The sequence below is a fragment of the Mus caroli genome, chromosome 1 (assembly GCF_900094665.2).
Source record: "Mus caroli chromosome 1, CAROLI_EIJ_v1.1, whole genome shotgun sequence".
Lineage (NCBI taxonomy): Eukaryota > Metazoa > Chordata > Mammalia > Rodentia > Muridae > Mus > Mus caroli.
Window position 1 is genome coordinate 23,935,949 of NC_034570.1, and position 15,582 is coordinate 23,951,530.

Here is a 15,582-nt window from a genome sequence, read left to right on the forward strand (position 1 = left end):
GAATTTTCTACTGCCTTTTATGGAAAAATTTCTACTGCCCATAATTGTAAGAGGAATAGCAGGCCTAACTGGCAAGGCTGTGGCTGCTTCCCCAGGTGTAGGCTATAAAGGGAGATCATTTATAATTAATATGTGAGCTTGCTGCCACATTCTCACCTCCTGCAGGAGTTTGAGCCTTTGATTCTGTGCTTTCTCACCCACTGCCCCCAATGGGGCTGCCAGGCAGTACAGAAGATTTAGGCAACACATGATCATGTATGAAACTATATAAACGTAATTTATAATGCAAAAGTATGATTTGTCTAGCCTATTCACTACCACCATGTTTATGTTGTTAAGCACTGGTATGTTTGTTGCACTATATCTGGTCACACTGTAAAACCTGAGATTATATTATTTACTTGGAAATCTTTTTCTAGTAGTGGTATGGATCAGCCCTATTGCACACCTTTGATCCATCTGGCTGGACTACCACATTCCCATAGTGCACACCTTCAATTCCAAACAAGAAGAGTAAAGTTAGTTTGTAGAAGAGCCGATGTTAGAAACTCATGTGTAGCAGAGAAAGTGTTGGATCAGAGAAAAGTTTGTCAGAATAGGATATGCCCAACTGTTGTGTGTAATTTTATAAACACACTTGCTCGTTCTTGAGATTTCGGTTCTGAAATCAGTCTCACTCAGCTCCACCAATTGCCAGCTGGCACTTTTTCTAAGGATCCCTAGTGCTCTCCTCTAAGCCCTCACAGCTAGCTTTACCAAGACTCTATCAATCACCACAGCTGCACCTTTTCTCTGCCTACTTTTGTTCTGAGGATGGAAAACATTAGACAGTTTTAATATTTAAAAATTATCCAGTTAACTCAATGGATGGACAAAGAATTTCCTGCCCTATCAGCTAGTCTATTCCAGCTATTTGCAGGTGGCAGAAGCCTCAGTGTTTAGTCTCCTGATATCTTACATGGTGGTTGTGTCCTCTGGTTCCATGCCTGCTCCTAATGCCCTTTCTCTAGTCCCCTTCTATTCCTCCTGTAACCTCGAAGTCCCAACGTTTTCCATTTGCCTAGCAGTTGTCTTCTGCTTCCTTTATTGTCACAATCAAGAACCAATTAGGGAATCAGTACCTTCCCCTACACACAACTTTCAGGAGAATAGAGAAAAGGGAAACTACTATAACAGCAGTGCAGAGAGAGGAGGCAGTTTTACTGGGTCAGTTGTACAGAGACGGGTTGCAGAGAGAACAACTAGACACCGGTGAAGATAGAAGGAGCCAGAGGAGGAGCCAGAAGATTAGAACAGATTGCTAACATGAGTATGAGGCCAGCCAGAGAAATTCAGGAGAATTCAAGAGAAGCCAGATGGAATCAGGTAGCATGGAGAGGAGTTTTGAGTCAGAAGAGCTGCGTTGACCAGTCAGCACAAGTTCAGAAAGAACTAGAAAGGATGAACTTGTTCTGCAGTAAGCTAAAGAGGCTGAATGTTCTGGGCCTAAATAAAATCATACTAAATATGATTCCAGAACTAGGCATAAATTAGCATACAAAGGCAATAAGCCCTATAGATGATAACTACCACTGGCAAATAAGTTATTGTAACTGTACCATACAGTTACATGTAACTGTAATTTGAGTCTTATATTTTAAATTTATTCTAAAATATTCTGAACTTTCCTAGGATTGTGAATTTCAGCTGGTAAAAGAGACACTTATTTTGTAATGCATACGGATCACTCTGAAAGGCAATGACCGATCCTGTTTGGGCAGAAGAATGCATAAAAGATGACCTAATAGGTTCCTTCCAACTCAGCAATCCTGTAAAACAAAGGTTTCTTCTCCCTGCACTGGTGAATATTCAAAGTTAAGGATCCTACTGTATTATTAAAAAGTTCCTGACCTTGGTTTCTGGACCAATATTCTAGCTCTCATTAAAAACTTTCAGGCAATATCTTAGAGATCTTTTAGAATAAGTTGTGCTACTGATATAATAAAAATGTAATATTAATATTTATCTGAATACTTTTTATTGTTGTTGCTATATTTGTCTTAAATATAAGAATTCTGAAGCCCACTTTATCATATCCCAAATAATATATTTATTCACTATAAACAGACTGGGAATTATTAGTTAACTTGATTATAAGGTTATAAGGTGTCTATGTATGTGCATGTGGTTTAACTATATATGTTCATGTGTAATCATATTTTTTTGGAGACCAGAGGTTGATGTAAGGTGTCTGCCTCTATTGCTGGCCACCTTGTGTGTACTGTATATGTTCATGTTTATGTATGTATGCATGTGTGCACATACATATGTTTGTATGTAAGTTAATACTGGTTGTCCTTTCATTGGCTTTCTACTTTAAATTTTCAGATAAATACTTCATTTTGACTACACTTGCAAGCCACCCTCAGGAATATGATTGTTTCTACTAAGCACAGTCACCTAGCCTGCACTGAGTTAGAGACTCATGCTGGAGTTTCATATATGCCCTATATTCAACTTTCAACATGGGCTGTGAGAATATGAATGCAGATGCTCATGCTTCATAGGCATCATATTAAGCAATATTATTTATAATTAATGTTGACATGGGTCAAATTATATGTTAAGTAGTGTTTTCATAATAGTCTAATTTTTTATTTGTTTTCAATATTATGAGTTTGTCTTTATTTTGTAAATTAAAAATCAAATATATAAAATTATGGGAATTGTTAATTTCAAATTTTCTTAGATTTAACATTATTTTCAAAGTATATCAACTTATAGTATGTTACCTCTCTCATCTATATAAATTGATACTTGAATCTTAATATCATAAAATATACATATATTGCTTCATTGCCAACTAATGAGAAAAGGATTTTCTATGTAGAATAGGCTATCATTAAATTTGTTTGTCCAGTCCCAGCAATTAAAATGCTCGAACTGTAGGTATTTTTTCATGGCTCTGAGCAAAAAACATTAAACTTTCTCATTTATTTTAAAATATTTTACATACTCAAGTAATAAAATTGAAAATTAAGATATTGGAAAGATAAAATGAAAACTTCCTAAATGGTCAGAATGTAGAACTCTATATGCCGTATACTCTTTTTCTTTGAAAGATATAATAAATAGTCTACAGTTAGAGAAAGGTCTGAAGGAGCTGAAGGAGTTTGCAACCCCATAGGAAGAACAATTTCACAACCAGACCCCCCCGGAGATCCCAGGGACTAAACCACCAACCAAAGAGTACACACAGAGAGACCCATGGCTCCAGCTGCATATGTAGCACAAGATGGCCTTGTTGTGCATCAATGGGAGAAGAAGCCCTTGATCCTGTGGAGGCTTGATGCCCCAGTGTAGGGAAATGCCAGGGAGGGGAGGCAGGAGTAGAAACACCCTCATAGAAGAAGAGAGATGGGGCATGGGTAGGGGGTTTCAGGGGAAACTGTGTAAGGGGATAACATTTGAAATGTAAATAAAGAAAAGTTAAAATGACCTGTCCTCTCTTGGTGGCCTGCTGTTTTGTAAATAGATAAATGGCCAGGGAATGAATTTTAGAGGAAGGGGAAGTGGGCAGGTTGATAAGAGGAATGGAGAGAGGGGAAACTTACCAGGTATTGGGATGTATTATATAAGAGAAAAGTCCATTTTCTTTTGATTTATTCTCTCATATAATGTACTGAAACTGAATTATCCATTTGCCCTAGCTCTGCTGTCCACTCCCTCTTTCACCAAGATCCACCCCTTCTCCATGTTCTTTCAGAAAACAGCATGCTTCCCAATGATAGCAACCTCCCTGGCACAAAGAGTCGCAACAAATCTAGACATAAATTCTCATATCATGCCTGGGTGAGGAAACCCTGCAGGAGGTCAAAAAGGTCAAAGAGCAGGCAAAAGAGTAAGAGATGCCCCGACTCCCATTGTTAGGAGTCCCACAAAAACTATGCAAGTACAGCATATATGCACAGGACCTAGTGCAAATCCATATATCTTCTGTCTCTGTAAGACTCTATATGCCCTTTTCTGTTTGAGTTTGTGAGCCATTTTGTGCTGGTATAATCAAACTCTCTGTCTCCCCCAATCCTTCCTCCCCCTCTTCCCTAAAATCTACCTAATGTTTAGCTGTTAGTCTCTGTATCTGTACCCATTATCTGCTGGAGCAAGTCTCTCTGATCACAACTGGACTAGACACCAATCTATAAATCATCAGGTAGAGCATAATATCATCAGAAATCATTTCATTTTTTGTTTTCTGTTTTTTTGTTGTTTTTTTTTTTTTTCACTTGTTTCTGACTCAGCCCTATGTTTCTGGACACTCAAGCTTCAGGTTCTTGGCCATCCAGATAGTTTCAAGGCTGACCTCCCTCTTATGGTGTGGACTTCAAATTAGAAGAGTTATCAGTTAGCCAGTCCTACAAGCTCCGTACAATCATACTATCATTGCCCCAGCACAACTTCCAGGCTGTGCACGTTGGAGGAGGTCAAAGTTGGTTTCTGAGTAGAAGAATCTATATTCAATAAAAACAAAAAATAAACTCTCTCTCTCTCTCTCTCTCTCTCTCTCTCTCTCTCTCTCCTCTCTTCTCTCTTCTCTCTTCTCTCTCAGACACACACATGCACACTTACACTTACACACATATACACACTCTCATACATGCTTATTCACACACATACGCACACACGCAGGCACGGACATGCACACACAGAGGCACACAAATAAATGATGACACACATTGAAATTTAAATTTGGTAGGCATGGCAGTCCATGTGATTATAGTAAATATTGAAAAGGTCTGATAACTGCCACACCCACTCAAGTAAAAACTGCCTGGCAGGACCAAAAGCTTGTCCACAGTCCTGAGGCATAAAGTTTCACTGAAACTTATCTCCTGGAAAGTTTCTGGCACCCCATAAACAAATGTATTTCAGATTTGTCCTTGCTATAGTTGGTGAATGGTTCTGTGTGCATTCTTTCAGTATTGTTTTATTATAGGTGCCTCCAAGGAATGATTTGACAAATACCTAAATTAGGTTGAACTTAGCTTCCTGGGCTTCACCAATGTCCTAGGCAGTCCTTGATCTGAACCTGGGCTTGAATAATAAATATGTTACTCATGCTTGCTTTGAGAAATTACACTCAGATACAGCACTCTCTCTGGTGTCTGTGTCTGTCATTTTTTTCACCTACTCTGCCCACCTGAGTACAGGGACCCTGATTCTCCTGCGGGTTGAGGGGGATGACTGAGACCAATCCATGGCATATAACTAAGAAGTACAATGAGTGAATTAAGTGAATTAATTCATCAACATGAATGTAAGGTTAATGAAAGATATTGAAGAGGAGAAAATATTTAGAATACATCACCTATGTGTGTGAAATTGTTTAATAAAATTAATGTAAGTATAGTTTTAGACTCTTTGTTGTAGAATTATAATGATGAACAATATCTAATAATTAAAAAGACAAAGGTAAAAATCCAGTGTTCTGAGAATATTATTTCATTACAAATAGCTGCTTTAGGATGTACCATCAACATTTTTAAAACTCTATTTCATAGGCTAACGTGTGTCTTCCATCAAGGTGACCTATGCAGTAAGCTTGCACAGTAGAATGCTTTGAATTGTACATAGAATCATCAGGGTTTATGTGACCCACAAAAGTAAGATATGGAATTCCAGTTGCACAGGTAGTTTCTGACAGATATGACATTAAACATCTGTCAATTTCACTTACTAATCTCATGTGAACCCACTGTAAATAAAAAAAAAAAACTAAATGTTTTCAAGTGTACTAAGGAAACACACAGTTCTACGTTTTTTTCTCCTATTTGGCATAAGCTTCTTTTCAATCAACTTTAAAAATAGATGTAAAATAAAAACAACAATCATTTCCTCCTTATGAATTTTCACCGGATGATTATATTTTAGACCTTCAGAATTTAAAGGAAACTAATTGAAATGGAGAAAGAGCTTGGCTTATGAAGTAATGAAATTAAGCCCTAGATCTGACAGCAAGTGTGTATCAATGGAGATGTGAAGCCTCCTTGTCATTTCATCTATCAGAGTCACAACCTGTCAGGGCCCTCAGTGCATAATAAATTGGACCCTAGATGAAGCATACAAGGAATGAAATCACATTGCAGAAACTGGTGATGGAGGAGTTATGTGGCATTTCACAATGGCTACAGTAGCACTCTAGAGTTATAGCTATAAAAGTTTACATGTATGACTTAAAACCTGACTTTGAACCATGTGAGGAATTACAGTGATAAGTTTCCTGTAACAACATGTGACACATTGCTGCTGTGTATAACAAGGGAGAGATGTGGTGTAAGTCATTACATGTCTAAAGGGCCATCATATTTGATCAATATGCCTGAATAATTTCTATTTACCTGGTAGGAACATCATTATGTATAAGAATTGTTCCTTCTCAAAAAGTGACAAAGAGTGACATTTGCCTTCTATATAGAGGTAGGTTATTCTCATTCACATGTATGAGTTCTTCTGTTCCTTTAAATGGAAAAAAAATAACTTCTGCATACTAAAAATAAGCATGTATATGAACAAGGATATTTATCACAATAGAGCAAATGTCAATAATATTTGTAAAGAAATGTGCTCATAACCAACTGAAAATATCCCGTAGTCAAATGAAATTAACATATTTAAAAGATGAACAAAATCCAATACAAATTTTGTGTCAGGAATATGTAAATTTTATTCCCAATTGAAATCCATAGGAGACCAAACTACTGATAAGGATCCCCATTTTTCTTGCTATTTCAAGAATCATTATATGTATTGGAACTAACAGTGATGGCATCACAAGATGCTGAAGCAATCTTCTCAGTCTTTTTCCACATTTCTCAGGTGGTCCTTAGAGGAAAACTCATATCTCTGAGTACCTCCAAAAAGAAACTAGAGTGAGCATACACTAGCAGCTTGACAGCGCATATAAAAGCTCTAGAACAAAAGGATGCAAATTCACCAAAGAGGAGCAGAAGGTAGGAAATAATCAATCTCAGGGCTGAAATCAACCAAGTGGAAACAAAAAGAACTATACAAAGAATCAACCAAACCAGAAGCTAGTTCTTTGAGAAAATCAGCAAGATAGATAAATCCTTAGCCACACTAACTTGAGGGCACAGGGACAGCATCCTAATTAACAAAAATAGGAATTTAAAAGGGAGATATAACAACAGAATCTGAGGAAATCCAAAATATCATCAGATCCTACTACAAAAGCCTATACTCAACCTGGATGAAATGGACAATTTTCTAGACAGGTAGCAGGTACCAAAGTTAAATCAGCATCAGAATAACAGTACCATATCCCCTAAAGAAACAGAAAAAGTCATTAATAGTCTCCCAACCAAAAAAAGCCCAGGACCAGATGGGTTTAGTGCAGAGTTCTATCAGACCTTCAAAGAACTAATTTCAATACTTCTCAAACTTTTCCATAAAATAGAAACAGAAGATACTCTACCCAATTTATTCTATGAAGCCACAATTATTCTGATACCTCAACCACACAAAGACCCAAAAAAGAACAAGAACTTCTGACCAATTTCCCTTATGAATATCAATGAAAAAATACTCAATAAAATTCTCAGAAACCAAATGCAAGAACACATCAAAAAGATCAACCATCATGATATAGTAGGCTTCATCCCAGGGATGTAATGAAGGTTCAATATAAGGAAACCCATCAACATAATCTACTATATAAACAAACTCAAAGGCAAAAACTACATGATTATCTCATTAGATGCTGAGAAAGCATTCAATAAAGTCCAACCCCTTCACTCAGTTTACACTAAGAAAGTGAAAGATCTGTATAATAAAAACTTCAAGTCTCTGAAGAAAGAAATCACAAAAAAAGATCTCAGAAGATGGAAAGATCTTCCATGCTCATGGATTGGCAGGATTAATATAGTAAAAATGGCTATCTTACCGAAAGCAATCTGCAGATTCAATGCAATCCCCATCAAAATTCCAACTCAATTCTTCACAGAGGTAGGAAGGGCAATTTGCAAATTCATGTGGACTAAAAAAAAAAAAAATTGTAGGATAGCAAAAACTGTTCTCAAAAACAAAAGAACCTCTGGTGGAATCAACATTCCTGACTTCAAGCTGTACTACAGGACAATTGTGATTAAAAACTGCATGGTACTGGTACAGTGACAGATAGGTATATCAATGGAACAGATTTGAAGTCCCAGAAATGTACCCACACACTTATGGTCACTTGATCTTTGACAAAGGAGCTAAAACCATCCAGTGGAAAGAAGAAAGCATCTTTAACAAATGGTGCTGTCTCAACTGGTGATTATCATGCAGAATAATGGGAATTGATCCATTCTTATCTGCTTGTAAAAAGTTCAAATCTAAGGCGATTAAAGAACTCCGCATTAAACCAGAGAGTCTGAAACTTATAGAGGAGAAAGTGGGGAAGAGCCTCGAAGATATGGGCACATGGGAAAGATTCCTGAACAGAATACCAGTGGCTTGTGCTGTAAGAATGAGAATCAAGAAATGGGAGCTCATAAAATTAGAAAGCTTCTGTAAGTCACAGGACACTGTCAATAAGACCAAAAGGCAAACAACAGATTTGCACATAAATACATTACAGATAGTGCACATAAATGACCCCCAAAATTCGACCAGAGAACTCCCTACACCTGATAAACAACTTCAGCAGAGTGACTGGAGATAAAAATAACTGAAGTGGATAGCCTTCCTCTACACAAAGAGAAAGAAATTAGCGAAATAATATAATAACATAAAATAAATCGGTATAAATCTCTCTAAGCAAGTGAAATAGTTGGTTTCCTTATAAGAGTGTTAGATCTACATGCCTGTCATTCACTTTGTTCTTTCTGCCCCCTTAATTTCCCCTTAATGCCTGTCTTGTCCCTCTGCCTTCCCATTCTTTAGACCTAATCCTACCCTGCATAGTCTTTGTTCTACTATTATGCTCTATATTACATACCATATATTGTATCATACATATTCAATTATCAAATATGTAGAAAATGTGAAATGTATCTTTCCAAGTCTGGCATATTTCTCTTAACATAATAACCCTTGGGTGTGTGTGTGTGTGTGTGCGTGTGTGTATGGTTTTTTTTTGTCTCTTCATCTGTGGATGCACATCAATGATTATTCCTTATATTAGACATCATGAAGAGAGCAGATATAAGCAAGGATGTGTTACTTTTCTGGTGTGTTGACTTAGAATTTTTCAATTCTACACCCAGGAGTAACACTTCTGAATTGTACAGCAGATCTGCATGTAGTTTTCTAAGACATCCCCGTGTTGTTTTCAAAAACTTGTGGGCCAGGTACCTTCCCAAGGGATTGAATAAGGGTTCCATTTTTTCTGCATTCTTGTCAGTATTTATGCAATTTTTCATTTTTATTTTCAGGAAAAATGCCAGCATTTAATACCAAGAAACCATAACAGAAAACAGTGACTGGGGAGATGGGACCTCTTCTGTTTGGCCTGAGGTACTTGTTCTTTAGCTTTTGCTGGTAGGTCTACCTCGGGTCACAGGTTCCTTGGGCAGTAAAAGCTGACTAGTCTTTTGTCCAACTTCCCTGTGATTGGCTGAATGGTCAACTATGGGACTCACAGATTGACGACAGCCGAGTCCTTTCTTAATTCTTTGATATGGGTCACAGACTTTATGGACAATGCCTGGCTGCTCTTTGTTTCTAATTATTATGCATCTTTCTAAAATGCTGTACTCCTCAGAGCATCTGTATGTACAGCTGTCCAATCCACTATGTTTCTTTATTTGTCCTGGGTCACGGACTTCCTGGTCAGCAACACTTGACAGCTGCTTGTCTCCAGGTACCGTGTGCTGGCATGTATGGTTATTCTCCTTGGGAGTGAGGAGGTAGTCAAAGGCCATTCTTCTCTTCTGGCTGTTCAAATGTTGGTCACAGACTCCCTGGACATTAACAGTGGGCTGTGATTCATCTTTGATTTCTCTGTATTTCGGTGAATGGTTATGCATCTCATGGCTTCCATGTGGAGAACACTCCTTTCCTCTCTTTGTTCTCATTTCATCTGGGTCATAGGCTCCCTGGGCAGCAAGAGCTGACTGCTCCTGGACTCCAGTTCCCCTGTACTTGACTGGGTGGTTATCTTTGGGAATCATTAGTGGACCATGGCCCACTCCTTTTTTTGTATTTTGATGTGGATCAAAGACTTTATGGTCAACAACTGACTCCTGTTTTTCTCTAATTCCTGTGTATATGAATGAGTGCTTTTGCCCTTTGGGGCTTCCATGTGGAGAGGCTCCCATTCCAATTTTTGTTCTTCTTTGATCTGGGTCACTGGATTTCTGGTCAGCAAGACCTGACTGCTGCTTGTTTCCATCTCCTCTGTAACACCATGGATAGTCATTCCCCGCGGGAGTGGGGATCTGGACAAAGCCTAATCCTCCCTTCACTTTGTTCTGATCTTGTTCCCAGGCTCTCTGGGCATCGATGCCTGATGGCAGTTTATTTCCAGTTCCGCTGTACATGAAATGTTGACTGTGCTCCTCAGGGCTCCTGTGGCTACTGCTCATTCTTCTTGCTAGTCTGCTATGGTTTGGTTCATGGAGGACCTCAGAAGAGTGAGAAGAGCCAACCAGCTGGAATGCCTCCACTGATTCTGCCTTATCCTCTTGTACCTGGTTCACAGGATCTATGATGAGTTTTGATGGGTTGTCTACACTATTCTCCAGGTTCTGAACCAGAGCATTAATGTGGGCTTGTAATTCAAATGGACTATTGTAGACAAGGTTTACTCTATCTACTACCTTGAGTGTCTGCTCAGTAACTGGTAGGGGACTTTCTTCTTTCAAAGAGTTTATGCCTCCAGATTTCAAAATCCCAGGCCTCTCTTCATGTGTTTTTTCTTTTACTTTCAATTTGATGGTTTCCTTGGCCCCTGAAGAGGGGGCACAGTATTCTGGGCCTGGACTTGTTGCATTCCAGATGGGATGAACTGAAACCACATCTTCAGACATCTTCCATGGTGCATGCTTGGACATTTTGGGGCTGGTATTTTGTTTCAAGATGCCTCTCCCAGTTCCTACAATAGTCCTGCACTGCTGGGGTTTTTCCTGGAACCAGAAAGCATTTGGCTGAACATTAAAATATCTCTCCCCTTGATCTAAATGGGACTTTGGGGGTCCATGGCTGGCAGCAGGTGAAGGGGTTCTTTGGATCTCCTGAACCTCTGGAGATGAGTGTCGCAGTCTGGCAGAATGCACAGTTTCTATCCTTGTCCCTCCTGGATCTTGATGATGTAATTTTTCCAGGAACCTAGCAGCCTTTGAATAGTATTCTGCCTTAGAAACATTGGGCAATATTCTGAGTTTCTCGGGAAACTGCATGCTGTTTGATTCCAGCTTCATTTGAGTCTTTGGATCAAGGAAGGAAAGGTCTTCAGGTATGTTCATAGTGGACAGCTTGTCTGTCTTCATGGGAGGGTTTTCAGGTTCCAGACCCTTCCCAGGGGTACTGCTTGAAGTGCAAGTCAGGTCTTCGACACTAACACTGAGGTCCTTCTTGATGGTGTTAGGTATGTCAAACTTTGCTTTGGCCTTCTTTAAGAGCATCCCTGTGAGCTCAGACCCCACCATATTGCTCCACTTGTATTTTTTAGACTTGTGGATGGAGGGCTGGGCAGGCTGGTTGAGTTCCGGCAGGTTCTTGCAATAATCACTACTGTTTGTTTGGAAAACTCCATGAAGCTGTGGCAGTTCCTCAGATGGGAGGAATCTGACATGTTTTCTTTGTTGTTCTCCCATGTTAATTACCTTCTCTTCCTGCTGTGGGTCCTCATAATGGTGGACTATTTGATAATGCTCAGGAAGGATGGTGGCTGATTTGATAGCTTTAATGGGCTGGGTGCCCTTGGACAAGTTGTCAATGGGTTGGTCAAAGGCTACTTGGCTTTTTTTGATATCACAACCTGTAATATCTTTCCAATTCAGTCCAGCTTGACCTGGTTCGTTTATGTTTGGAAGGGATGTCTGTATCCCTATCTCAGTGTTGGGATGTGGTTTTCTAAGGGCCCTACACTGAAAAGAAGGTGTTTGGTTTGGTATAGAGCTTGAGAGGTTTTCTTGTTCCTGAACCTCTGTCACACCTACCAAGCTTGGTGACACAGGTTGGTAGGACAATGGCTGGTCCTGACAAAACTGTGGAGGTTCTTTAGCTAAAGGTAGAGTTTGGACAGTGTCAAGTTTACTACTAAACCTCACTGCTTTACATTCTCTTGGGGATTTTCTGGAGCTGCAGTCAGTAGCCACAACTGAATCAGAGAACTCAGAACACATACTCCCTAAAAGTTGCTGTATGTGGTCTTCTAATATGTTGAGTTTAGAAAACAGCTGAGGGAGGGGAAGTTGTTTCAGTTTCTTATTAGAATGACAAGAGGAATGAGGAGAGGAGTCCAGTAAACAATGCTGAGTGGGGCTTTCCATAGGCCATGATGCATTCTGGGCATCCTGTGCATTCTTTTGGAAGTTTCTGCAACCTTTTAAAGTAGCAGTTTCCTTACTGGCCTTCCTCTGTCCTATCTTCACCACCTGCCAATTAGAAACAACACAAATGAGCTGGGGTCCTTCCTCCCTCTGGAAGACAAGCTGCCTGCTCTGTGTGCTCATTGATGACATAAAATCCACATATCTCAGAGAGTTCTCTCTCTCTCTCTCTCTCTCTCTCTCTCTCTCTCTCTCTCTCTCTCTCTCTCTCTCTCTCTCTCTCTCTCTCGACTGATTCATACCATACATAAACACATTTCCTTTTGGTCTTGTTGGGAAAACAGCAGAAGTGGCTGTCTATGCCACACTTACCACAGATGTGCTCAGTTAGTGTTCCTCAGACAGGATCCTGCCCAAGACTGAGCTCTGCAGCTGCCTCTGGACTGTCAGGTGATACCCACTTCCTTAGAGCAAAGTGGGCTCAAGCCCCAGCAAAACACAAACAAAAGCAAGTGCCTAAGCAGAGGGCAGATGACTTTTCTCAGAACTTGGCCTGTGTCCCCACCATTTTAGAAATGCAATCTGTCCATGGAGCCCCAGTGGTCCTTAATGGCCCCTCTGCCACCCTGTTCATATGGTCTGGGAGCTTCAGGCTGACAGCTCAGGCTACTCTCACCTCTGTTCTGCCTGCAGACTGATGTGTGGCTACTCCTGGAGATTTCTGTTCATTTGTCTATACCTAGTCTTTAGCTAATGTGTAGGTTCTTCTTTCTTCCAACCTTCCCTACCCCTTTTCTTCCATCCTTTTAGTCCCCTAACACTAGTTTAGAGAGACAAAAGGAATAGAGGGGAAAGGAGGAGATGTTATTGATAGATATTTCCTACTGATTAGGGAGGCTGAGTTCCTTTGGGGCACATTTGATCTCTACCATCAGGATATCTAATTTCCTCTTTGTTCTCTCTTCTTTGCACATGTCCAATTAGCAAACCACAAACACCAGCAACCGGTAGCAAACAACCAACAACCCACCATGACTCTGAAGGCTCTAGTCTTTATAAACCTTATGAAAAGTTCACAGAATTCCAATCAATCATCACACAAATGCAGAAATTATGGACTGCTGACAAAAACATGCCCTTGAGAGAGTGTGAGGCAAATCAATACAGCTACTCTGGACAATCTGAAACAACCCCATAGCCCACACCTGAGATTAAAACAAAACATATTCTTATATTGCTGTGTTTAAAAAAAAATGCCAAAAATTTTAACTAAATCTGTTTTCTAGGGAATGTGAAAGTAACAACTATGGTTACTTTCCATGCCTCTCCATTATATGTCAGTCAGGGCTTTCCTCACCTTTGGGATGTTTTTTTCGCTCCCAGGTGGTGGTGACTCTGGATATTCCTTCAGGAATGGGAGTAGTAGATAAAAGATCCCCACTCCGAGCATAACGGCAAAGCTCATGTCCAGTACCATAGACATGGAGCTGGGGATCCTCCATAAGTCAATAACGCTATTCATCAGAAGGAAAAAATTCTCCATCTTCTGAATCGCAGGGAGGCTCTCAGGCCACTGAGTCCTGGAGTACAGATCTGACCTTTCAGGAGGGCTCAGGCCACATCACACAGTGGAGGCCTCCTCATCACAAAGGGCCACAGGCAGGAGGGAGGGGCCCACAGCCTCTCCCTAGCCTCCACCCCAGGAGCCCCACCCAACTCCTGGATTTCTCTACTTCTTTCCTCTAAATCCTGCTACTATAGCTGTCAAAGATAGATCTCTGTTCATGTTTTGTTGCTCCTCCCTGAGTCCCAGAGTTCTGCCTTCTGTCACCTTGAGTGCTTCAGTGTCTTAGTTTTTGACAAAGTAGGCTTCTCTGTGGAACTTGAGTTGTTTCTTAGGGACTGTTGCTCTTAGGATGTCTTCTGACTACACATAAGCATGTCTTCATCCTGAGATCATAGCTTATCTTTTTTTTCCCCAGTAAACTATTATTCTTTTATAGTTAAACAATTTTATTAACATAGTCAAGCAGTGATTAACATTCACATGTATTATGTCATATCATGCAAATATAAAGACAAAATTACTAAAGAACAATATATATATTCTCTTCATGATCCAAAATATTTGGTGTCCCCAAAAAACTGTTTAAAATTCAGCAACTTATCAAAACTTAAAACTACATTTTATTAAAAATGAAGATCAGTTAGCACGGAGTTAGACTTCAAGAACTATCAATTCAGTACAGTTTGAGAGGTTGCAGGATATGGTTGAAGGACACATTTGAACATAGTGTGCCAGGCACAGGAAATACCAGATTTAAAGCTTTTAAGCATAATTCATACAACCTAAGGTGTTAGCAGAAAGATCCAGTCATTTATAACTGAGCAAGTACTATTAAGTTACTGCACCCATTGTTAATATGAATACTGATTATTTACATTTCAAATGTTGTCCCCTTCCAGGTACCAGCACCACAACTCACCCCACTCCATTCCACCTTTTCTTTGCCTCTAAGAGTGTGCTCCCTCATACACCCACCCACCAACCCACTCCCACCTCATACCTCTTGCATCCCCCCTGGCATTCCCCTACACTGGGGCATTGAGCCTTCCTAGGACCAAGGACATTTCCTCCCATTGATATGTAACAAGGCTATCCTCTGCTACCTATGCATCTGGAGACATGGGTGACTCCATGTGTACTCTTTGGTTGGTAGTTTAGTCTTGGGAAGCTCTGGGGGTACAGGTTGGTTCATATTGTTGTTCCTCCTATGGGGTTACAAACCCCTTCACCTCCTTTAATCCCTTCTCCACTCCTCCGTCAGGGAATCCATGCTCAGATCAATGGTTGGCTGCAAGCATTCACCTTTGTACTTGTCAGGCTCTGGTAGAGACTCTCAGGAGACAGATATTTAGTTGTTGGTTTAGGCATTGGAAGCTCTGAGTGGTACTGTTATTCCTATGGGATTTCAATTCCCTTTAGCTCCTTCAGTCCTTCCAGTAACTCTTCCATTGGGGTCCACAGGCTCAGTCTTATGTTTGTCTGTGAGTATCTGCATCAATCTTACTCAAGTGTTTGAAAAGTTTCTCAGAGGACAGCCATGCC

General features: G+C 40.0%; 1 protein-coding gene across 1 annotated transcript; it reads right to left on the bottom strand.

The window, feature by feature from the left end:
* Window positions 1-9,428: 9,428 nt before the first annotated feature.
* LOC110298308 lies at window positions 9,429-14,016 on the bottom strand. Its single transcript, XM_021167477.1, has 2 exons — window positions 13,831-14,016; window positions 9,429-12,578 (listed from the first exon to the last, which is right to left on the bottom strand). Exons 1-2 carry the CDS (start codon window positions 14,014-14,016, stop codon window positions 9,507-9,509), a joined length of 3,258 nt encoding a protein of 1,085 aa, XP_021023136.1. The 3' UTR covers window positions 9,429-9,506.
* Window positions 14,017-15,582: the final 1,566 nt, after the last annotated feature.

Excerpts from the sequence above, each read along its gene's own strand:
- LOC110298308 (XM_021167477.1), bottom strand. The coding sequence starts at position 14,016 with ATGGAGAATTTTTTCCTTCTGATGAATAGCGTTATTGACTTATGGAGG. Across the intron at positions 12,579-13,830 it reads GCGAAAAAAACATCCCAAAG|GTGGTGAAGATAGGACAGAG; the intron begins GTGAGGAAAGCC and ends TCTAATTGGCAG.